Consider the following 20,321-nt stretch of genomic DNA (forward strand, 5'->3'; position numbering starts at 1 on the left):
CACAACCCCACCCCAACTACACACTACACCACATTCATGTTAAATTTAATAGGAAAGAGAAAAGGGAGAGGAACTGGTTAAAACCGAAAGCAGCCTTCCTGGCCGATCTTTCCTAGAGAAAAAGAACTGCAAAGCCCTGACAGACTTTGCTAGGACAAGCACCACGAGAGGGTCATCTTCTTTTGTGGGAACGCACTCTGGGGGTGTGATATACAATCCCCCCCAAAAAGAAAGGGATGACCAGTAGGCAGTGAAAAAGACGCCCCGCTCGAAGATCTGCCCCCTCTCGGCCGAGCATCCAAACATGGGAGAGACGTCACGAGGACCCTTCTGAGCCCCTGGTGGCTCTCTGACGTCCAGCTGGTGGGGAACTGGGCATCCCGGAGCTTCCGGCAAGGCCCTGTTAGTGGGGACGGCTGCTGGACTCCAGGTGAGACCGCTTTCCAGGTGCCAGGACAGGGCTGCTGTCAACTTGTTCCGGGAAAGGCCTCTTGGAGGAGCGGCCGTGGCCGTTGGGGGCTCCCCGGTGCCACTTGCAGATGTCTCCGTTCAGGATGTCTTGGATGTGTTGCACTATGAGATTGATGGCGACTGCAAAAGAAAAGCAAGACACGAGCGGTGGGATTTTGGCACTCCGACGACTAGGGTTTCCAGCTCCAGGTAGGGAAGTACCTGGAGATTTGGGGGATGGAGCCTGAGGATGGTGGGGTTTAGGAAGGGAATTCAATAAGGAATAATGCCATAGAGTCCACCTTCCAAAGCGGCCCTTTTCTCCAGGGGAACTGATCTCGGTTGCCTGGAAATCAGTTGTAATCCCAGGAGATCCCAGCCACCACCTGGAGGTTGGCAACCCTACTGATGACACAAACGGGGCAAGCGGGACAACAGCCACCCCTTCTCGATTTGGGCATCCTCTTTGAAATGGGAACCGGCAGGCAGAGCATTTAATTGCTTGTTTGGGAGAAATGGGGACTGAAACCAACCCTCTTTCTCCCAGTATGAAATAAAAAGCACGCTCATGGGATTGATTCCTAAGTGCACACTTAGCAAAATTAATAAGAACGTAGGAAGTGCCTTGCTAATATAATGAAAGGTTTCCAATTAGCCCAAAGTCCACCGGGGGGGCGGGCTGCAATTGAATTTCTGCTCTGGTCTTGGCTCTTGCTAATCAATTGCTTCTGGAAAAAGAGCGATTTCGCACTTAGTGCAACTGGAACATTCAATGGCTCCCATGAAACGCAGCACCCCGTCCATGGAAGAAACTGCCCATTGTGTCCCTGCATGAGTCACTCCTCTTTTCAAACAGGAGGCAGAACAGAAATATATGCAGAGAAACTGTGGAGGAAATGTGCCATGAAGTTTACAAAACACTGCTGGGGGTGTGTGTCTTTTTATTTATTTATTTATTTATTTACTTACTTACTTATTATTTCAACTTAATACCCTGCTTTCCCCAGCCAAGACCGGGCTCAGAGCGGCTTACAAGGGATATAATATCCCGTTTAATCAATAAAAACCATTAAAACAGCATTTAAAATAGCCCTGTAAAATGATATATAAAATCCTAAATCAGGCGCCTTTAGAGCACAAAACATAAAAATTTCAACTAGGCGAGCAGATAATAGCCATGAATGTCCACTAATAGCCATGAATACCCCTCTCCTCCATGAATATGTCCACTCCCCTCTTAACGCCCTCCAAGCTGGCAGTCCTAGTCCCCATTCAATATGGGGAAAAGTATACCGTAACAGCAGTGGGAAATTAGGGAGGCCAGCATTCAAATATAGGGAACCGTAGCTGGCCTCAACCATAGGCCTGGCAGAATAGCTGTGTTTTACAGGCCCTGCAGAGATCCCGCAGGGCCCTGGTCTTACTAGAGAGGCTATTCCACCAGGCAGGGTCCAGGGCCGAAAAAGCCCTGGTCGAGGCTAGCCGGACACTCCTCGGGCCGGGGACCACCGCAAGATTGGTATTAGTTGAACAAAGAGGCCTCCAGGGAACATACAAGGAGGTATGTTTTACACACACAAAGTTGGTCAGTGTAATTGAGAACCAGCAGGATGTAGAAGCTCTTGGGTTGGTATTCAAATCTCCACTCTGACATGAACATCCCAGCAGTTTCCCTGGGACTAGTAACTTCTTTCCAGCCTAAACCAGAGTTGCTGTGTGGATAAATGGGAGAGGGGAAAACCACACACCCAAGCTCTCGGAACGACGAGGGCATAAGCTAAAATAGAGAATATCGCATATTTTGTTCTAAGCCATATCCTTCCTGTTCAGCCATTCCCTTGCAGAAAGAAAATCCCCAGATTTCTATTTTGAAGCAACTGGCCTTTTAGCAGTTATCTGCATATTTTTCCTTAGCTGGCCAGAGGGGGATCCCTTGCTGAAGCGCTAATAAAATCACAGAAGGCCCACCTCCAAATTTAGCAGTATCTCACATCTCATATCCCAGTTGTTAGGTGGACAAATTTCCATCCAGTAAATTATAATTTGGAGGGGGGGGGGTAGGGAAGGATCTTGAATATAAGATGGTCTTCATTTGTCAATAGGGTTGCCAACCTCCAGGTGGTAACTAGAGATCTCCCACTATTACAACTGATCTGCAGGCAATAGAAATCAGTTTCCCTGGAGAAAATGGCAGATTTGGCAATTGAACTCTATGGCATTGAAGTCCCTCCCCTCTCCAAACCCCACCTTCCTCAGACGCCACCCCAAAAATCTTCAGGCATTCCCCAACCCGGAGCTCGCAACCCTATTTGTCAACAAAAGCTAGGAGGGGAGATGGTCAGCCGGATTTCCCTTTGGCAAGAAATTGGAGAGTGTTGGTGCCACAGCAGATAAGGTCCTGCTTCTCATCCTCCATTTTCTAATTTGGATGAAACACAAGAAGCCAGGGCCAGCCATCCTCAGGGAGTGAGGAGGCACAACTGGGAAAACCTGCTCTCGAACAGTCAAGGCCCAGGCAAAGTGGAGCTGCTGCCAGCTATAAAAACCGTTCTGCCTTAAGGATACCCCTTGTAAAAACTCTCTTTTGGCCTGCAGGTCACGCGTCCTCATTCTGATTTCTCCAACTGAGAGTGGAGATGCTGCTATAACTTCCTAACCTTTAAGAAACGCATCCCATTGGAAAGGAAATAAACCCAAATATCTCTTACCCATGTTATCTACTCCTCGAGGGATAATCACATCAGCATATTTCTTGGTCTGCAAATGAGAAATATAACCATGACTCTCAAGAGCGTCAGCCGAGAAGGAAACCCCTAGAGGCATCAGATTTAAGCCACGATGGAAAAGGACTAATTCTATTCCTGCACTGCCAGGAATGCTTCTGAGTCTGCCTTGCGCAGCTCTGGTGAAACTGAACATACAAAAGAAAACCAATACTCTCACTCCATCAACCTTCCACGTGTTTTTAAAATCAAACCCATGGTTCGAGAAAGGGGGGGGGGGGGAGAAAGCTTTTAGTACCGGCAAGCAGAACTCTTCAAAGGCTGGCTTGACAAAAGTTGTGTACTGGGTCAGAATCTGCTCCAGGTCCCGTCCCCGTTTCATATCCCGAAGAACTTTAGAAGAAGAAAACAAGAGGCTAATTAGAGCTTTATTGTGCATGAGAATTTCCAAAGTTTATGGATAGGGTTGCCAGCTCCAGGTTGGGAAATACCTGGAGATTTTGGGGGCGGAGCCTGAGAAGGGCAGGGCTTGGACAGGGCAGGGACTTCAATGCCATGGAGTCCAATGGCCAAAGTGGCCATTTTCTCCAGGGGAACTGATTTCTATTGGCTGGAGATCAGTTGTAATAGCAGGAGATCTCCAGCCACCACCTGGAGGTTGGCAACCCTAATTACGGAAGGCAGTCAGCTTGGATGGGGCAAACTATGGTGACGGCACAAGTCCCCCAACTGCCAGGGATCCCAGTTAGATTCCTACTACTTGGTAGGGGCAACAGCGTTACCCCTAGAAGGTGTGCTCCCCATGCCTCTCCAGAGCGAGGATTCTGTTTCCTAGGGACTCTTTAGCAGCATCACTAGACAAATCGTCAGGGCCCACTTTCTTATTCTACGAGCACTTACAACTCCTACCAATATTTTGGAATGCCGGAGTTTCCCTCTACGACAGGGGTCCCCCAACGTGGTGCCAGCGGGTGCCATGGAGCCCGCCAGGTGTTTTTAGAAAGTGGGTGGAGCTTTTGCCCAGCAAGGCTTCGGACTGGCTGTGCCGAGTTTTCAAAACAATGCTTTGGCAGCAGCTGCCACCATAGAACAAGGAAAATTCCTGTGTGACTGAAAGGAAGGTGCTGTAGAAGTCATTTTGTGGCTGGTTGGCTCTGCCACTTGGGACGGCCTTTTTGTGGCAGCCATTTGGGCTGTGCCCACCACACTGCCCCAGAATTCCAAATGTGCCCACAGGCTCAAAAAGGACGGGGATCCCTGCTCTACGATGGATGGATGGATGGATGGATGGATGGATGGATGGATGGATGGAAGGAAGGAAGGAAGGAAGGATCTATCCATAAAAACAGAACTGATTGCATTTTGAGCCAAATGTAACCCTTTCCATGGCAAAATTTCTTATCCTTTAATGCTGCTTCCTTCTAACTGTACATTCTAGATTTTGTATTTCTGTATGTTTGATTATCTCTGTGTTACCGAGCTTACTGAATTTGTTTTGCTCATGACCTCTTGGTTAACAAGCATAAATGAACAGAAGTACAGCGAATTGCATTTTGGACTTCAGTTGGCCAGCCCTATGTATGGGGAATCTGCATACAACAAAAAACCTTGCTTACAATTCCAAAAGAAAGCGAAAAGCAGACCAACGCCACAGAAGATTGTCAGGGAGGCTGAAGCGTGCTGTGAAAGCACAGCCAATTTCTCATTTCAGCCCATCAGGGAGCTCAGTTGGGTTTCTACCACTTGGGAGTGGTAAACGTGGCCTTCCTTAAAGAACTGCACGTCTCCCAAACATGGAAAACCAAGCAAAACGTTCCACTCCTTCGCTCTTTCTTCTGTTTGAGATCTGACTACACACACTCGCTTCTTCACAAAGCACCTCTATGTATTTATTTAAAACATTTCTATCCCGACTTCATTTATGAATTATTTTCAAATTTGTAGTCTGCCCTTCCCAGCAAGCTGGCTCAGGGCGGGTAATATCATTTAAAACATAACAATCAATAACACATAAAATCATTAATAAAATCAGCAGGAAAACCTAAACCCCACAAGGATGGCGCACCAGTTACCAAATTATACTGTGAGCACCGTACAGGTGGCACCACTTCAATCCATAATTTACCCATATTTGGAGAAGAAGGATGGGGGGGGGGGGAGGCCAGCAGATCTAATACCCACGGCTGCCCTCAACTATAGGCCTGGTGGAAAAGCTCTGTCTTACAGGCCCTGCAGAACTGTTTCAGGGCCCGCTGGGCTCTGATGTTACCAGGCAAAGCATCCCACCAGGCCAGAGCCAGGTCCAAGAAAGCCCTGGCTCTTGTCGAGGACAGCTGCCCACTTTTAGGGCCAGGGACCACCAGCAAGTTCTCATCTGCCAATCTTAGCAACCTTATATCCTTAGATTTGACTCAGTTGTTGGAAGCGCCAACAGTGGCCCAGCATCCATCTGGATCGATTACCTTCTCTTGGCATCCTGCAATGTCAGTAAAAGCATTACCTCTCCGGGAGAGTCTCACATCTGAGTCGGTGTCGACAAAGAGGCGGAGGTGAAACATGTCCCGGATGTCTTGATTATAGAACACCAAAATCCCCTCGAAGAGGACCACATCTGCAGGATAGACCATGGTCGTCTCAGGCAACCTGTAGAGGAACGCCACGCAGTGGTTGAGAAGGCTTTGTCTGATTTATTTACAACATTGATGTGCCCCTTTTCCATCCTATCAGGGTCCCCCAAAGCAGCAAACATACAAAACATTAAAACATTTGAACAATTAAAAACACATTTAAAATTATAAAATAACTCAATGAAAACACACAGTAAACACCACCAGAAATGGGAAGGAGAGCCCGTAACCCTTACTGGGAGCATGTCAAACAAAATAAAACAAAAATCTTCACCCATTGGCTGGAGACGCAAATTGAGGGAGACAGACAAATCTTCCTAGGGTAGGGAGGCGGTTCCAAAGTTTTGGGGCCATGACGGAGATCGCCCTTTCTTGGCTTGCCACCCGTCTAGCCTCCGATTACAGGAGCAACCGAAGCCGGGCCGCCAAAGATGACTGGTGTGAATGGGTAGGTTAATATGGGAGAAGGCTTATTCAGTGCACTTATAGGGCTGCTGGGAGGCCTTCAGATACATTTGTACACCATGCAGTTACAGTGGGGGCCACATATTTGTTATAAACACTGATCAATTTAAATGTGGTAGAGCGTGCACACACACAGACTCCCTCTCTTTTTGTCACTCTCTCTTTTCCAAAGGTCCTAAGGAAACCTGGGAATCACAATGCTAGCAGGGGTATCCGAAAGATAATTCTCTGTATCCCCAGCAACTATAAAGTTCCCACAATTATTTCGGGGGAGAGATGACAAGTAGAGAGGCTTCTGTTGGTAGCAGAGATGTCCCCAGGGGAGGGATGGGGAAAGAACATGTCAAAACGTTAGGGTTAGGTTTGCCAGCTCTGGGCTGGGAAATACCTAGTGATCTGGGGGGTGCAGGCTGAAGAGGGTGGTTTTGGGGAGTGGAGAGACATCAATGGGGTATCATGCCATAGAGCAGAGGTGTACAAATCAAATGTTACAAGAGCCAGATATGACATAAATGTCACTTGGTTGGGCCAGGCCATGCCTCGCCATCCCAGATTGAGAGTGGGAGGGGGTGGCTGCTTGGCTGGCTCATGGGCTGGATAAGACCTCTCAAGGGGCCGGATCTGGCTCAAGGGCCTTATGTTTGACACCCCTGCCATACAGTCCACCTTCCAAAGAGGCCATTTTCTCCAGGCAAACTAATCTCTGTCATCTGGAGATCAGCTGTAATCCCAGATCTCCAGCAACCATCTGGATGTTGGCAACCCTATCACAGGAGCGGAGTGATTTCTCCCACATAGCTCACTTATAGCCAACAAAATGCATCCTTGGACATTATCACAGCAAATGGTTCCTGTGACATGACTTGGCCTCAAGAGAGGGGGAAAGGAGGCATCACTCCGCAGCCATTACAGCCACATGTATTTATATTATCTTTTATTTGTTTTAAACATAATTGTATTTTGAATGCTTTTTATTGTTTGAAATGTTTTAATGACTGCTTCTTTGGGTACGTTGAGTTGGGTGCAAAGGTGGCTAGAAATGTTATAATTCAAATAAATAATAATAAAAGACCTTCCCTATCATGCCAATAAAGGTGACTGAAACTGAACTGAAAAGACCTTCCTAAGAACTGGAAACCGGGCTCCCACATTTGAGGAGGGGATGTGGCTCAGTGGTAGAGCATTTGCTTGGCATGCAGAAAGTCACAGGTTTAATCCCCAGCATCTCCAGTTAAAGGGACTAGGCAAGCAGGTGATGTGAAAGACCCCTGCCTGAAACCCTGGAGAGCCACTGCTGGTCAGAGTAGACAATACTGACTTTGATGGACCAAGGGTCTGATTCAATATAAGGCAGCTTCATGTGTTCACTTTCAGCACAACTAAGGCGGTGAAACTCTCTCACGCAGACAAAGAGTGTCTTGCTCAGGAGGTAAGAAACTTACACTGACCTGGAATGAGTCACAAAATCATAGGTTGGGACCTCGACTGTCTGGCCATCCACAATGTTCTTCAAGGTAGTATGCATCAACTCGTTGTCAAAAGCGTCTGCACAATTTTAAAAAGGTTCTGTTAAACATCCACATGCCATCTTTGGGCCCAATTTGCTTTCTGCCCATTTGAGCTTGAGAGATGCTTCCATTTGGCCCAAAACCACACCATACCAACATTGTCTGTGAAATGGAAACCATCTGGGTTGTGGAACAGCATTCAACCAGACCTTACGGAAGCAGTTCCCACAATGATTACAATGGTAACTCAGGATGTATTGCCCATTTTACAGGCGGGGAAGTTGAGGTGGGGAGATTTCCCCCCCCCAAAAAAAATGTGAAAACAACCTTTTCTGAATGATCAAGAAAATTACATCAGCATCTCACCCCACCCCTCTCCCCAACTCCTTTTACTAATCTCCTACAGAAGAGGAAATTTATTTTCTAACCAGCAATTTCTCCATAAGCAACAGGGTAGCTTTCACAAAGAGATGAAATTCATCACGCCTCATATTGAAAAGGTGCTTGTGCCATCCGCTCCTCCGCCCCCAGCAGTTTCTAAAGTTTCTGCTTTCAGGGAACACTCTCTGCTATGGCTCCTGAGCCCCAGAACAGCAGGGCGCTGCAGAGGATTCTGGCCAAGCCGCAGGGTCCATGTTTAGGTTCCTGCTGCCCTGCCTGAAATGAGTGTGACCGAAGACATGCCCAGCTCTCCTCTGCAGCAAGGGAAGATCTGATGCGATGAGTAACTTCCTCCGCCATGACTGATCTTCTCTTTGAGGAAACCTTTGTTCAAATATTGCAGGATGCCAAAAACGCCACGGAGCAGGCGGCCGCTTCTCTTTTTCCTTCACTGTGAAGTCACTGATCAGCCACGGTGGGAGTGGGGGCTTCCTGCCCCCCTCCACCCTGTAGCAGACCCAAACCAGCTCTTGGTATCACTCCAGGGGTCTTCAAACAGGAAGGACGTGGCCTGTTGCCACTTGAGGACAACTGTCTTCAAAAACTGACATCCCCCCCCCCCCAAAAAAAACAGTTGCTGTAACTTTGCTTTCTTTCTGACCCAGGAGTTCTTTCTTTATTAAAAATACAGCTAACAGCCAAACATATACAGAAGCATATTCAAAAAATGGTTTCCAACAGCCCAAATAAAAATACAATAAAACAAGAGTAATCCTACAACAATGCTATGCAAATTGATCCTTAAAACACTTGCTATGAAAAACCTGTTTTTAGTCTATTGTAAAGTTCTTTGTAGCAACGTTACCAAACAAATTTTGCTGGATTTTAATAGCGGCGCCACAAAACTTAGCTGTGTCAGCAGAGACCCTAGGATTTTCACCTGTGAGCAGCTTTTTAGCCCACTGTGCATCCGAGCAGCCTGGAAGCTTATTAAGCCAGGGCAGAATAAATTTAGCACGAATCTCCTTATAAAACAGCAAATAAGAACATGCTCCAAAGTTTTCACACACCCCAAACTCAGGAGTTCTAAGAGGAAAACCAGAGAAGAGCCGTGCAGCGACTCCGTCACATTTACCAAAATCTTGCCCAATGTTTAAAAAAAGTTATAAGAAGACATTATAATTTGTGGATTTAATTGATTCACAGTAACAGACGGCTAATTGGTTTTTGCAGACTAGTACAAGTATCAAACCTGTTGGTTATTAAAGTATCTTTTTTTGGTTTGTTTTTTAACGCGTTAAAAATATTTCACCACTGCTCCATTGACCAAATCTTTTTTTGATTGGTCAAAGGGGCACCCCGACTTCCAAGAAACCCCAGGGTTTCCAGGAACACCTCTGAAGAACCAGCTCCCTAAAGAGACCACCATCTCCCACGATAATTCAGTAACGAGACCACCCTTTCCCTTCGTGCAGGTCTCGAGCCCAACAAACCAGCCCGCTACTGGGACGTTCCCAGCAATACCTGGGTGGTCGAAGTTGTACTGCCCCTTCAGGGCTTTGGCCTTCTGCTCAGCTGTGAGCACCTTATAGAAGCGATCCTGGCTTAGGATGACCACTTTCCTCTGGCGATGATCCACCTCATTTTGACCCAGGAGTTCCATGATCTTCTCACATACTGTCGACTACAGAAGAAACAAATAAGAAACAGGCGAGGTCAGAGGAATGGCTCTCGATCCCCTTTCCAACAGAGGCTCAAAAAAACAACCTTTAATGCTCAGTTAGTGACAGGCGAGGAGACGGGAACTGGCAAGCAGCCTTCAACTAGATAGGAGTCCAGTAGCACCTTAGAGACTAATAAGATTTTCAGGGTATGGGTTTTCGAGAGTCAAAGCTCCATTATCCATTAATACAAAGGGAAAATATTATAAAAATCATGTACAGATGGCACCTCACACTTGACAGTCGCAAAAATTATCATTAGGCCAATTTGTTGGCGCTGCAACAAAAGTATTGGCACTCTTTTTCATGTCCGGTGGCATTATCCACTAGCATACCGATTTTGTACCAACATATTCAAAGAGATTAACAATATCCTAGATTTTAAATTAGTGTGTGAGCCTAAGGTAGCTCTCTTAAGTACTCTGCCTGAAGATGTACTGCAGAGAAAAAAGTATGCACTTGAAAACCTTTTGGTCGCGGCCAGGCAACTGTTAGCATAGGCTTGGAAAATACAAGGAGAGATTAGCACAACAAGAATCTGGTAGCATCCTGAGCAAGATTCGAGTCCAGTAGCAACCTTAGAGACCAACAAGATATTTGGGGTATAAGCTTTTCAGAGTCAAAGCTCCCTCTGTCAGATACCCTCGAAAGCTTATACCCTAGAACTCTTGTTGGCCTGTAAGGTGCTCCTGGACTCGAATCTTGCTCTTCTACTGCAAACCAACACGGCTGTTCACGCAAAACTATCTCGTGGCACCTGGAAGACTTAATACTTTTGTTGCAACAGGAATTTTTGCAAATTTCATCAATGCTCAAATCAGGGATCCACTTCACGAACTGCACCTCCTAAGCTGTAGGGGAGGCGTGTGACGCTGGTCTCTGACCAGTTTGCAAACCACGGTAGATGGTCTTTACAGAGAGCCAGTGTGGTGTGGTGGTTAAGAGCAGCGGACTCTAACCTGGAGAACCAGGTTTGATTCCCCGCTCCTCCACATGAAGCCTGCTGGGTGACCTTGGGCCAGTCACAGTTCTTTCAGAACTCTCAGCCCCACCTACCTCACAAGGTGTCTGCTGTGAGGAGAGGAAGGAGATTGTAAGCTGGTCTGAGACTCCTTAAAGGTAGAGAAAAGAAGGGTATAAAAACCAACCTCTTCTTCTTTTTTCAGGTACCAGAAGGTTCCCAGCAGTTTGGACGTCACCAGGCTGCCACAGCTACCCCACCAGAATCCACTGCTAAGGAAGCGTCTCATTTTTTTCCAGGGAATCCCATGGACCTATTGCAGTTTTAATCTTACCCTTCTCTTTGAGGAGCTCAGCAAAGTAACGCAGGATTTCTTCCCCCAACAAACATGTCAGGTAGGCTAGGGTGAGAAAATAAGAAGAGCCTAGCCGCCCTGACCTGGATAGCCCGATCTCGTCAGATCTCAAAAGCTAAGCAGGGTCGACCCTGGCTAGCATTTGGATGGGAGACCTCCAAGGAATTCCTGGGTCGGGTCATGAGACAGCAGGGTAGACTTCCCCTGCCTATGGAAGATCCACTGATTTAGCAATTTGCAATAATCTCTTTTCCTTTCTGTAAAATGTATTGAAATGTATTAGGGCAGCCAGGGAATAGCTTGTTGCTGGGCAGGATATCTCTGTGTGTGTATGTCTGTGTGCTAAGGAATTGGGGCAAGAGTCATGGAGGGTTACAGTAAACCATAGCAAGAACTGGGTGAAACTGTTACTCTACTGCCGCCTCGATGTCTGGAGTGCTATCAGCGCTACCCTGAATGTTGATGGGTTGTCATATCTTGAATTTGGATCAATATCCCTTCCTCAGTATGATCGGGGCTCAGAGATTTTTACTCGGTAGAGTGCTCTGGGTAGCAGCTGCTTCAAATAAATAACTGTTTTCTTGCAAACAACGGTTTTGGGTCTCCTTCTCCTCCACGAACCATTTTACCACATCAGAGGCAGGCAATGGCCAACCACCTCTGAACGTCTCTTGCCTTGAAAATGCCACCAGGGATTGCCCTAAGTCAGATGTGACTTGATAGAAAGAAAGAAAGAAAGAAAGAAAGAAAGAAAGAAAGAAAGAAAGAAAGAAAGAAAGAAAGAAAGAAAGAAAGAAAGAAATCTGGATCAAACCAACAGTCCACCTAGCGCAGCATCCTGTTTCCAACTGGGGTCAACCAGGTGCCTCCAGATGGCGTGCCATCTGCGACCCCACCCCCAGAAGCGAGCATTTAGAGGTACACTGCCTCTGAACAAGGAGGTTCCATCGCGCCCTCCGGGCAAACAGCCCTTCAGAGGCCTCTCTCCTCCCTGACTTTGTGTCCACCCCCTCCTAAAGCCACCCGAGCTGAGCGGCCATCGCCACATCTTCGCGGCCGGGCGGGCCATGAAGAGGGCCGGCCCAGGCAGGGAGTCCTCCCGCCGCCCCCACCTCTCGTCGGCAACGCAATGCAAAGAGGGAAAAGCGGTGCGCGGGTTTCGTCCGCCCAAAAGCCTCCAGGACCTGCTGTCAGCCGCGGGACAATAAAAGCACGCATTCAAAAACATCCTTACAACGCCACATTTTGCAAAAATTCCTGTTGCAAAAGTCTGCATTTTGCAACGCGGCGGTGCTCCTGCAACAAGATTTGTAGCGCAGCATTTCAGCAGGGTTAATGCAACTCATGGGGGTGGGCGGGGAGGGGGGGGAGGAAGCCTTTAGCCCCGGGGGGGGCCCAAGAGCGCCCTACCTTGCCGCTGGCGGTGCCTCCGCTCACCCCGATCAAGAAAGGCCTCGGGTGCGGCCGCTCCGCTTCCCCAGCGCCTAAGAGCTCCGGGCTGCTGCTGCTGCAGCCCGCGGAGGCCATGGCCCGGGTTGCATCGCAGGCAGGGCCGGCCGCAGCGGGGAGACTACAACCCCCAGGAAGCCTCACGGCGACGGGCGCGCTTGCCCGAACGGCGGGTGGGCCGCAAGGCATGGCGGGAAATGGAGTCACGGAAAGAGGGGCTTGCGCGAGACGCCTTCCAGGGGGCAGAAGCAGCTCGAGCGACGGTCCGGGGCCGAGTGGGCGGGGCGGGGACAAGTGCGGAGGCGGGGCTTGGCGGCTCAAGGGGCGGGGCTTCAGAGGAGCAGCAGGTGATTGGCTGGGCGATAAAAAAAGGGTTTGCAACATATTGGGGGCGGGGATGACGAGGCCGAAATGGATGCTGGGGAAAAGCAGGGTTGCCAACTCCCGGTTGGGAAATCCCTGGAGATTTAGGGGCAGAGTGTACGAAGGGTACAGTTTGGGAAGGGGCTGTGGCTCGGTGGTAGAGCCTCTGCTTGGCATGCAGAAGGTCCCAGGTTCAATCCCCGGCCTCTCCAGTTAAAGGGACTAGGGCAGTGGTTCCCAACCTTTTTTTGACCAGGGACCACTAGGGTTTTTTTGTTCAGTGCAGGGACCCCAAGGTTCAAAATAAAAATTCTGAGAATTTGAAAATAAACTTGAATCATAACTGTTAGTTAAACATTAAGCTTAGAATAATATTTGAATATATAATTTTATAATAGAGAACTTTTAATTGAAAATATTAATTTATTATGGGTTTATAACTTTGTTTCGCGGACCTTAATTTAGTTCTCGCGGACCCCTGGGGGTCCACGGACCCCTGGTTGGGAACCAGTGGACTAGGGCAAGTAGGTGATGTGAAAGATCTCTGCCTGAGATCCTGGAGATAGGGTTGCCAGGTCCCTCTTCACAACCAGCTGGAGGTTTTTGGGGTGGAGCCTGAGGAGGGTGGGGTTTGGGGAGGGGAGGGACCTCAATGCCATAGAGTCCGATGGCCAAAGCGGCCAATTTCTCCACGTGAATTGATCTTTATCAGCTAGAGATCGGTTGTAATAGCAGCAGATCTCCAGCTAGTACCTGGAGGTTAGCAAATACAAAATAGCAGAAAAACAAGCATTCAGTAAATGCAAAGTATGTCTTTGTTCAATTTAGGCATATAGTTAACATACAATTATATAATCGTTGTCTGTGCAATATGATGCAGGATAAATCATAAACAACTTGTAATTGCAAATGTCTGAGTCCCATTCAAAGAGTCGTTGTGCGAATATCTCGCCAAACTTGCACCAAGGAGACATGGATATACTCTCAATAACATCCAGACTTGGTAGTGGAAATAGCAGGTATCTTCTGTTGCTGCTGTTTGGAGTATATTGACTCTTAAGTAGAACAAGTGGCAATAGTAGATCGCGTATATATAATATAGGGTGCCAGATATTCCCTGTTTCGACCACTAGAGGAGGTGGTCTTCTTCAGCTGCCAACTCGGGCTGTATAATAACACACTCCTCTGTTGGGTGGGATCAATTGTCCTTACTCTAGTACCTGGAGGTTGGCAACCCTACCTGGAGAGCTGCTGCCAGTCAGACAATACTGACTTGGATGGACCAAGGGTCTGATTCAGTAGAAGGCAGCTTTGTGTGTTCATGTGAGGGCAGGGATGCCGTAACGCCCGCCACCCTCCAAAACAGCTATTTCCTCCAAGGGAACTGGTCACTGTCGCCTGGAGGTCAGTTGCAATTCCGGGAGATCTCCAGGCTCCACCTGAAGGTTGGCAAACCCAGAAAGAGAAAAGTTATTGTTTTTAAAGGTGGAAAAGTCTGCTTTAATTTTTTTAAAAAAAACAGAAAACATACATGCTTCTGTGGAGGGTAGCCTCAATGACGTCACATCCCTGCTGAGGTTCTTTCTCCTTCCCAAATCCCACCCTCCCCGGGGCCCACCCTCCCCAAATTTCTAGGAATTTCTTGACCTGGAGTTGCCAAACCTACTTGAGTCTCAGGGAGAAGGATGAACTATAAACACCATAAATAAGTAAATAAATAAAGTTACAGAATAATCCATTGTCACAGATCAATATTGCTGAAGGCTGATTTTTATTGAAGGGGTGAGAGAAGGCAACCCACTGGCGTCTTTTTTTTAATCGCCAACACAGGAAACAAGAAAGATCCTAAAAAGTCTTTTCCTTCTAATAAGAAATGAGAAAGATCCTACAATAAGAAACGAGAAGGATCATAAAAAGTCTTTTCCTTCTAAGGAGAAGGTTTTGTGTATGCAATTAAAATTCTCTCACAACACCTTCAAGATCTCAGAAAAAGCCCCTATAAATTGGGGTTTTGTGATATTTATTCATCTAAAATATTTATGTGCTGCTTCTCTGCCGCCAGGGCCTGAGTAAGTTCACAGAAACGTAATTAAATTAAAAACCAACTCAGACAGCAGCACAATCTGAAACAAGAATGCAAAAACCAGCAAGAACGATAAGGAAAATGAAATGTGATTTTTAAAATATAAACAGAAACAAAAAACAACAACAGTGACCAATTAAAATAATCATATGGCTAAAAAAACAGGAAACACCTTTTTAAAATTAAAATCCACCTTTTAATCTGTGTTTAAGGATGGCCAGAGCAGCTCACAACAGATTTTAAACAATATCAAAACTCCAGTGAAAATAGTAATGATGCATGGCACGTATAGAGTGCTTTGAGTGTTCAAAGTACTTCTCACGTGTGGCATTGTTTTAATCCTTACAACAGGCCTATAAGGTAGTTCACTATCATTAATCCCATTTTGCAGATGGCGGAGGGGACTGAGGGGGAGGGCCTTGGTCCTTCTAGCAAATTTGTGGCAGAGAGCTTTCCTCCATCTCCGTTTCCTCCGTCTCCCTCAGCTCCTCCTTCCAAACAATTGGCAAGTCCCTGCCCTCCCCAGGCCCCACCTCCCAAATCTCCAGGGGATTCCCAACCTAGGGTTGGCAACCCTAGGCCCAGTGTTACAGCAAGCTTCCATGGCAGCGTGGGGATTCGAACCCGGACCTCCTGGCTCCTAGTCCAACACACTAATCACTACACCACGCTGGCTCTGTTGTTGCTAGAGTTGGTGTATCTAACAAGAACAGTTTCTACACCTTACGGAGAGTGTTCCCAAAATATGAATAATCCACCCCATCTATAAATGGATGGCAACCTTCTAAAATAGGGTTTAGCAACCAGCGACCTATGGGCCAAATCCGAAGGATACTGTTTGCCCCTTTCCCAGTTTCAAGTCCAGTTGCAAGTGAGGTATACGGATAGGGTTGCCAGGTCCCTCTCCGCCACCAGTGGGAGGTTTTTGGGGCGGAGCCTGAGGAAGGCAGGGTTTGGGGAGGGGAGGGACTTCAATGCCGTAGAGTCCAATTGCCAAAGCGGCCCTTTTCTCCAGGGGAACTGATCTCTTTCGCCTGGAGATCCGTCGTAATAGTAGGAGATCTCCAGCTAGCACCTGGAGGTTTAAATAAAACAGTAGTAGGCTAAAGAGGATAGAATGAGGAAATAGACAATGAGATGCAAGCAGCGAAAACAGCAAAAGCTGTAACTATATTACAAGTGACAACGAGTACAACGAAGTACACCAAAGCTAAGCAACCAGGGTTACAAAGCAGAAAAGTGACAATGAGCAAAAAAACAGCACGTAGCTGATGAAAGATATAAAGAATACGTTGAGTGACCGTCTGGTCAATTACAGTTTGTCTTCAGGCAACGGAGATGCAGATGGTAACGCGGCTCCGGACGTTTTCCAGCGTTTTCGCTACAAAAGTAGCTTCATCAGCCAAAAAGGCTAAATATTACTATTCCTAGGATTAATATGGAGCTCCCTCACGGGCTGCTATCTTGATGAATCATGCATTCTTCATGAATCACGTATTCTTTATATCTTTCATCAGCTACGTGCTGTTTTTTTGCTCATTGTCACTTTTCTGCTTTGTAACCCTGGTTGCTTAGCTTTGGTGTACATTGTACTCGTTGTCACTTGTAATATAGTTACAGCTTTTGCTGTTTTCGCTGCTTGCATCTCATTGTCTATTTCCTCATTATTCTATTCTCTTTAGCCTGCTACTGCTTTATTTAAGCCTATACTTTTTACAGTAGAGTGAGTTATTTGTAGTACCTGGAGGTTGGCAACCCTATATATGAAGGATGGAGGGGTGTTTGTAGCCACAGTGGTAATGGAGGCCTCATGGCCCATCATTCTCCAACTCAAACTGCCCCACCAGCTTAAAAAAAAAATCATTGCTGACCAAGCCCATAAAATGTCCATCCTATCAATATTTTCCAGGATTCCAGGCCGCCAATCTAGCTTGATTGTTGTGGCTGTGAGATGGCCCATATGTTCTGGGCTGTAGGAGGGCAGATCACATCAGCGAATACTCCTCCACGCAACTCCCAGCACATAGAAAGTTAGCATGCCAGGGAGGGAAATGAGCCTAGAATCTTCCCCCCTGAAAGGCTAGATTTTTATATGCAGGATTTTGTGTTTTGTATGGAGGAACGTCCAGCCTGAAGCCCGGACATGCTTGCCCTCTCGGTGAGTCTGCTGTCCTGATTTTCTCCTTTTCCCTGGGCCACTGAGCAGACAACAGCAATTTGTTGTTTTTAAGATCCTGAAAAACATCCCCTGGCCTGAGCTGCACCAATGGGAGCCTTCAGATGCAATTATTGGCAGATCAAAGGGCTTGGTGGTGGGTCCCTTTGGGGATGCCCCTCCTCCTTCCCTCTCCGAAAGGGACTCCCCATATATGGAACCGGCTCTGGCAGGCAGGGAAGGTTTACGTTCCCTCTTGCAGGCGAGATAGCGCACTTGATCTCAGCGCAGCTGGCCTTCGCCCCCATCCACCCCCCCATCCACCCCTCCCCTGCAAGGCAGGCAAGTACTGGTACGGCCTGGCCTTGCTGGGAACTTCATGGCACTCGGAGATTGGCCTTCTGAGCACAGCCATCGGCAAACACGCCCATCAATTATTAATAAAGCCCAGGAAACCGAATCCCGGCGGATGGGACAGGTCGCTCTCCAGGGACTCGGAGAGAGGAGAGGCATTCCCCCAGTTTGGGCAACATCTGTTTGCATGGAGGGCCTGGGGCGGGAGAGCTCGCCCTTCCTGGCCTGGAGCAAAGGTCGCTGAAGAGGAAAGGCCACACGGAGGACCCAGGTAAGGTGAACACTCCCCAAGCGAAGCCTTACGTGGCAAGCATTTGCGGACCCAGCAGGCATCCCTGTGTCCACTGGGCAGGCAGACTGCAAACACGGATTGCCCTGTGCCCACTTGTGCTTGCTGCAATGGACAGTGTAAATTGAACTGTGCCTATCCAAGAAATTCGGGGACATGCCAAGTGCCAGGGAGCCACAAGAATCCCTAGTCTGTGGCTAAATGACAGATTGCAGATCTGAGAGCAAAATAGACCCCCCATGTTCAGAGGCACTCTACCTCTGAGTCCCAAAAGCTGGGGCAGACAACTGCAGAGGGATATGGCTTTCATACCCTGGTTGTGAGCTTCTGTTAGGCTTTATGGGAACGTAGTGGACAAGCTGACAACTCCACCATCAGGGTAGTATTGATGTTTTAATCTGTGTTTAAACATGTCTTTGGTTCTATTTCTAATGTTCGTACACAACAACGATGGAAAGTGTAACTGGGCCCTCCCTCCCTTGGAAAGAGCCTTGGCTTTCCAGCCGGCTGGCAGCAAGTCAGGGCGAGGAGTTGCCAACAGGAGACTAACACGAGCCGCTAGCTGGGAGTTTGCTCCTGGAGATGGAGCTGCGGATTTCATCTCTGGATTCCTTAAGTGGCCTTGGGCATTCCAGCTCCCTGTCTCCAAAATAACGAGAATAATTTTCTTTATAAGGGGTCTTTCCAACCATCAAGTACTGGAGGTAACCTTCCAAAATGCTGTAGAAACAGCAAAAGAAACTGCCCAGGGGTTGTTTGAAAGACAAGCAATCATGAATTAAAAATGCTTAGGAAATTAGCAGGGCCGCGGCACGCGTTCTCTTCACTCCGCAAGCGGGTTGACAGGTCCCCCCTGGCTGCAGGAAGGGGGTGGGGGGTATGGTTGCCAGATCCAGGTTTGGGAACTCCTGGAGATTTGGAGGTGGAGCTTGGGGAGCACAGAGACCTCAGTGGGGTACAACGCCATAGAGTTCACCCTCCAAGGCATCGGTTTTCTCCGGGGGGGGGGATTTCTGTAGTCTTGAGGTGGGCTGTAATTCTGGAGGGTCCCCATGTCCTACCTGGAGGCTGGCATCCCTAGGCTGCGTGCATGATTTATGTACTCTCCAAAACCATAGAAAAGCAGAATGCCAGGAAAAGGAACATGTGGCTAAAACACTTTTCGTGCACAATTACCACGTTATGATCTATATAGGAGTTTCATATTAATCCCTAAACGGAGGGGTCTTTCCAGCAGCAGGCCCTCTGTAATGTTTGACTAGATATATTGTCGAAGGCTTTCACGGTCAGAGTTCATCGGTTCTTGTAGGCTGTCCGGGCTGTGTAACCGTAGTCTTGGAAAATACCAAGACCACCGTTACACAGCCTGGATAGCCTACAAGAACCGATTTGACTAGATAGTTTGGCTGAGAAAAGCCATGCCGACACGCTGGCATCCTATCTTGGAACACATGTTGTAAGCTATATGCTGCCTGTCACGTCATACGTAAGCTGTATGCTACTATGATATATGTCATTGAGTAAGTGCATGGCAGAATTCCGACGTATGAAGAAGTCTGAGGATGAAACGGATTACTTCTAGAATACCGTCTTTTTGCTGTCTTTTGCTGTGTGGTTCGCCTTGCAAAATTGTTCTGTGACCATTCTTCAGACTTTATTGATGTTTGTATTCTATATATAACTCTGGTGGACTTCTTTATATTTGTGGTCCCTCCACCTCTCCTTCATATCTTCCCGGGGTGACCAGGGCCCCTGAAATCCCTCCCCCCCCAGTTCCTCACCTTCTCAGCAGTTCGGGCTGAGAAAAGAGAATTGTTTTTATTTGAAGTCTACCCAGCTTGCTGGGGGTAAAGGGAAGATGACTGGGGAAGGCAATGGGCAACCACCCTGTAAACGTAGTCTGCTTAGTAAACGTCGGGATGTGACATCATCACATGGGTCAGGAATGACCTGGTGCTTGCTCAGGGGACTACCTTTGCCTTTTTAAAACACAGGTGGCATGGTATAGCTCGATCTTGGAAGCTAAGCCGAATCAGTTCTTGGATTGGAGACCACCAAGGAAGACTCTGCAGAGGAAGGCAATGGCAAACCACCTCTGCTTCTCACTTGCCTAGAAAGCCCCGTGCTGGGGTTGCCATAAGTCGGTTGCGACTTGATGGCCCTTACATATGTTATCATATCACAGAAGTGATGAGGCCAGGCAGGCCCCTTTGGGGAGGGCATCTTTTCCATGGGGTGCCACAACTAAAAAGGCCCTGATGTTGTCTGCTCCCTTCCAGAGAACAGGGCACCCCAAGCAGGCAACACATCATGTTTTGCTTCAATGTGCTTTACATGTGATTGTCAACCCCACTGGATGTTGCTTTTCTTACAGTGACTCAGAGAGGCTCTTTGTCCACCAGAGGAAGAGAGAGGACTGGTCTAGAACAAGGCCACC

General features: G+C 47.7%; 1 protein-coding gene across 1 annotated transcript; it reads right to left on the reverse strand.

Annotated features, from left to right (window-relative positions):
- Positions 1-403: 403 nt before the first annotated feature.
- On the reverse strand, positions 404-12,718 carry UCK1 (uridine-cytidine kinase 1). The gene is made up of 7 exons (XM_056860041.1): positions 12,602-12,718; positions 9,679-9,838; positions 7,714-7,810; positions 5,674-5,816; positions 3,472-3,566; positions 3,159-3,207; positions 404-591 (listed from the first exon to the last, which is right to left on the reverse strand). Exons 1-7 carry the CDS (start codon positions 12,716-12,718, stop codon positions 404-406), a joined length of 849 nt encoding a protein of 282 aa, XP_056716019.1.
- Between the last annotated feature and the right edge of the window lie 7,603 nt (positions 12,719-20,321).

The sequence above is a fragment of the Euleptes europaea genome, chromosome 14 (assembly GCF_029931775.1).
Source record: "Euleptes europaea isolate rEulEur1 chromosome 14, rEulEur1.hap1, whole genome shotgun sequence".
In the NCBI taxonomy this organism is placed as follows: Eukaryota; Metazoa; Chordata; class Lepidosauria; order Squamata; family Sphaerodactylidae; genus Euleptes; species Euleptes europaea.

What these genes read in the sequence shown, in the direction of transcription:
- UCK1 (XM_056860041.1), bottom strand. Translation starts at nt 12,718, where the DNA reads ATGGCCTCCGCGGGCTGCAGCAGCAGCAGCCCGGAGCTCTTAGGCGCT. An exon ending in GTACAACTTCGACCACCCAG is followed by an intron (nt 7,811 to 9,678) that starts GTATTGCTGGGA and finishes AAAATTGTGCAG; the next exon opens with ACGCTTTTGACAACGAGTTG. An exon ending in TGTGAGACTCTCCCGGAGAG is followed by an intron (nt 3,567 to 5,673) that starts GTAATGCTTTTA and finishes CTTCTTCTAAAG; the next exon opens with TTCTTCGGGATATGAAACGG.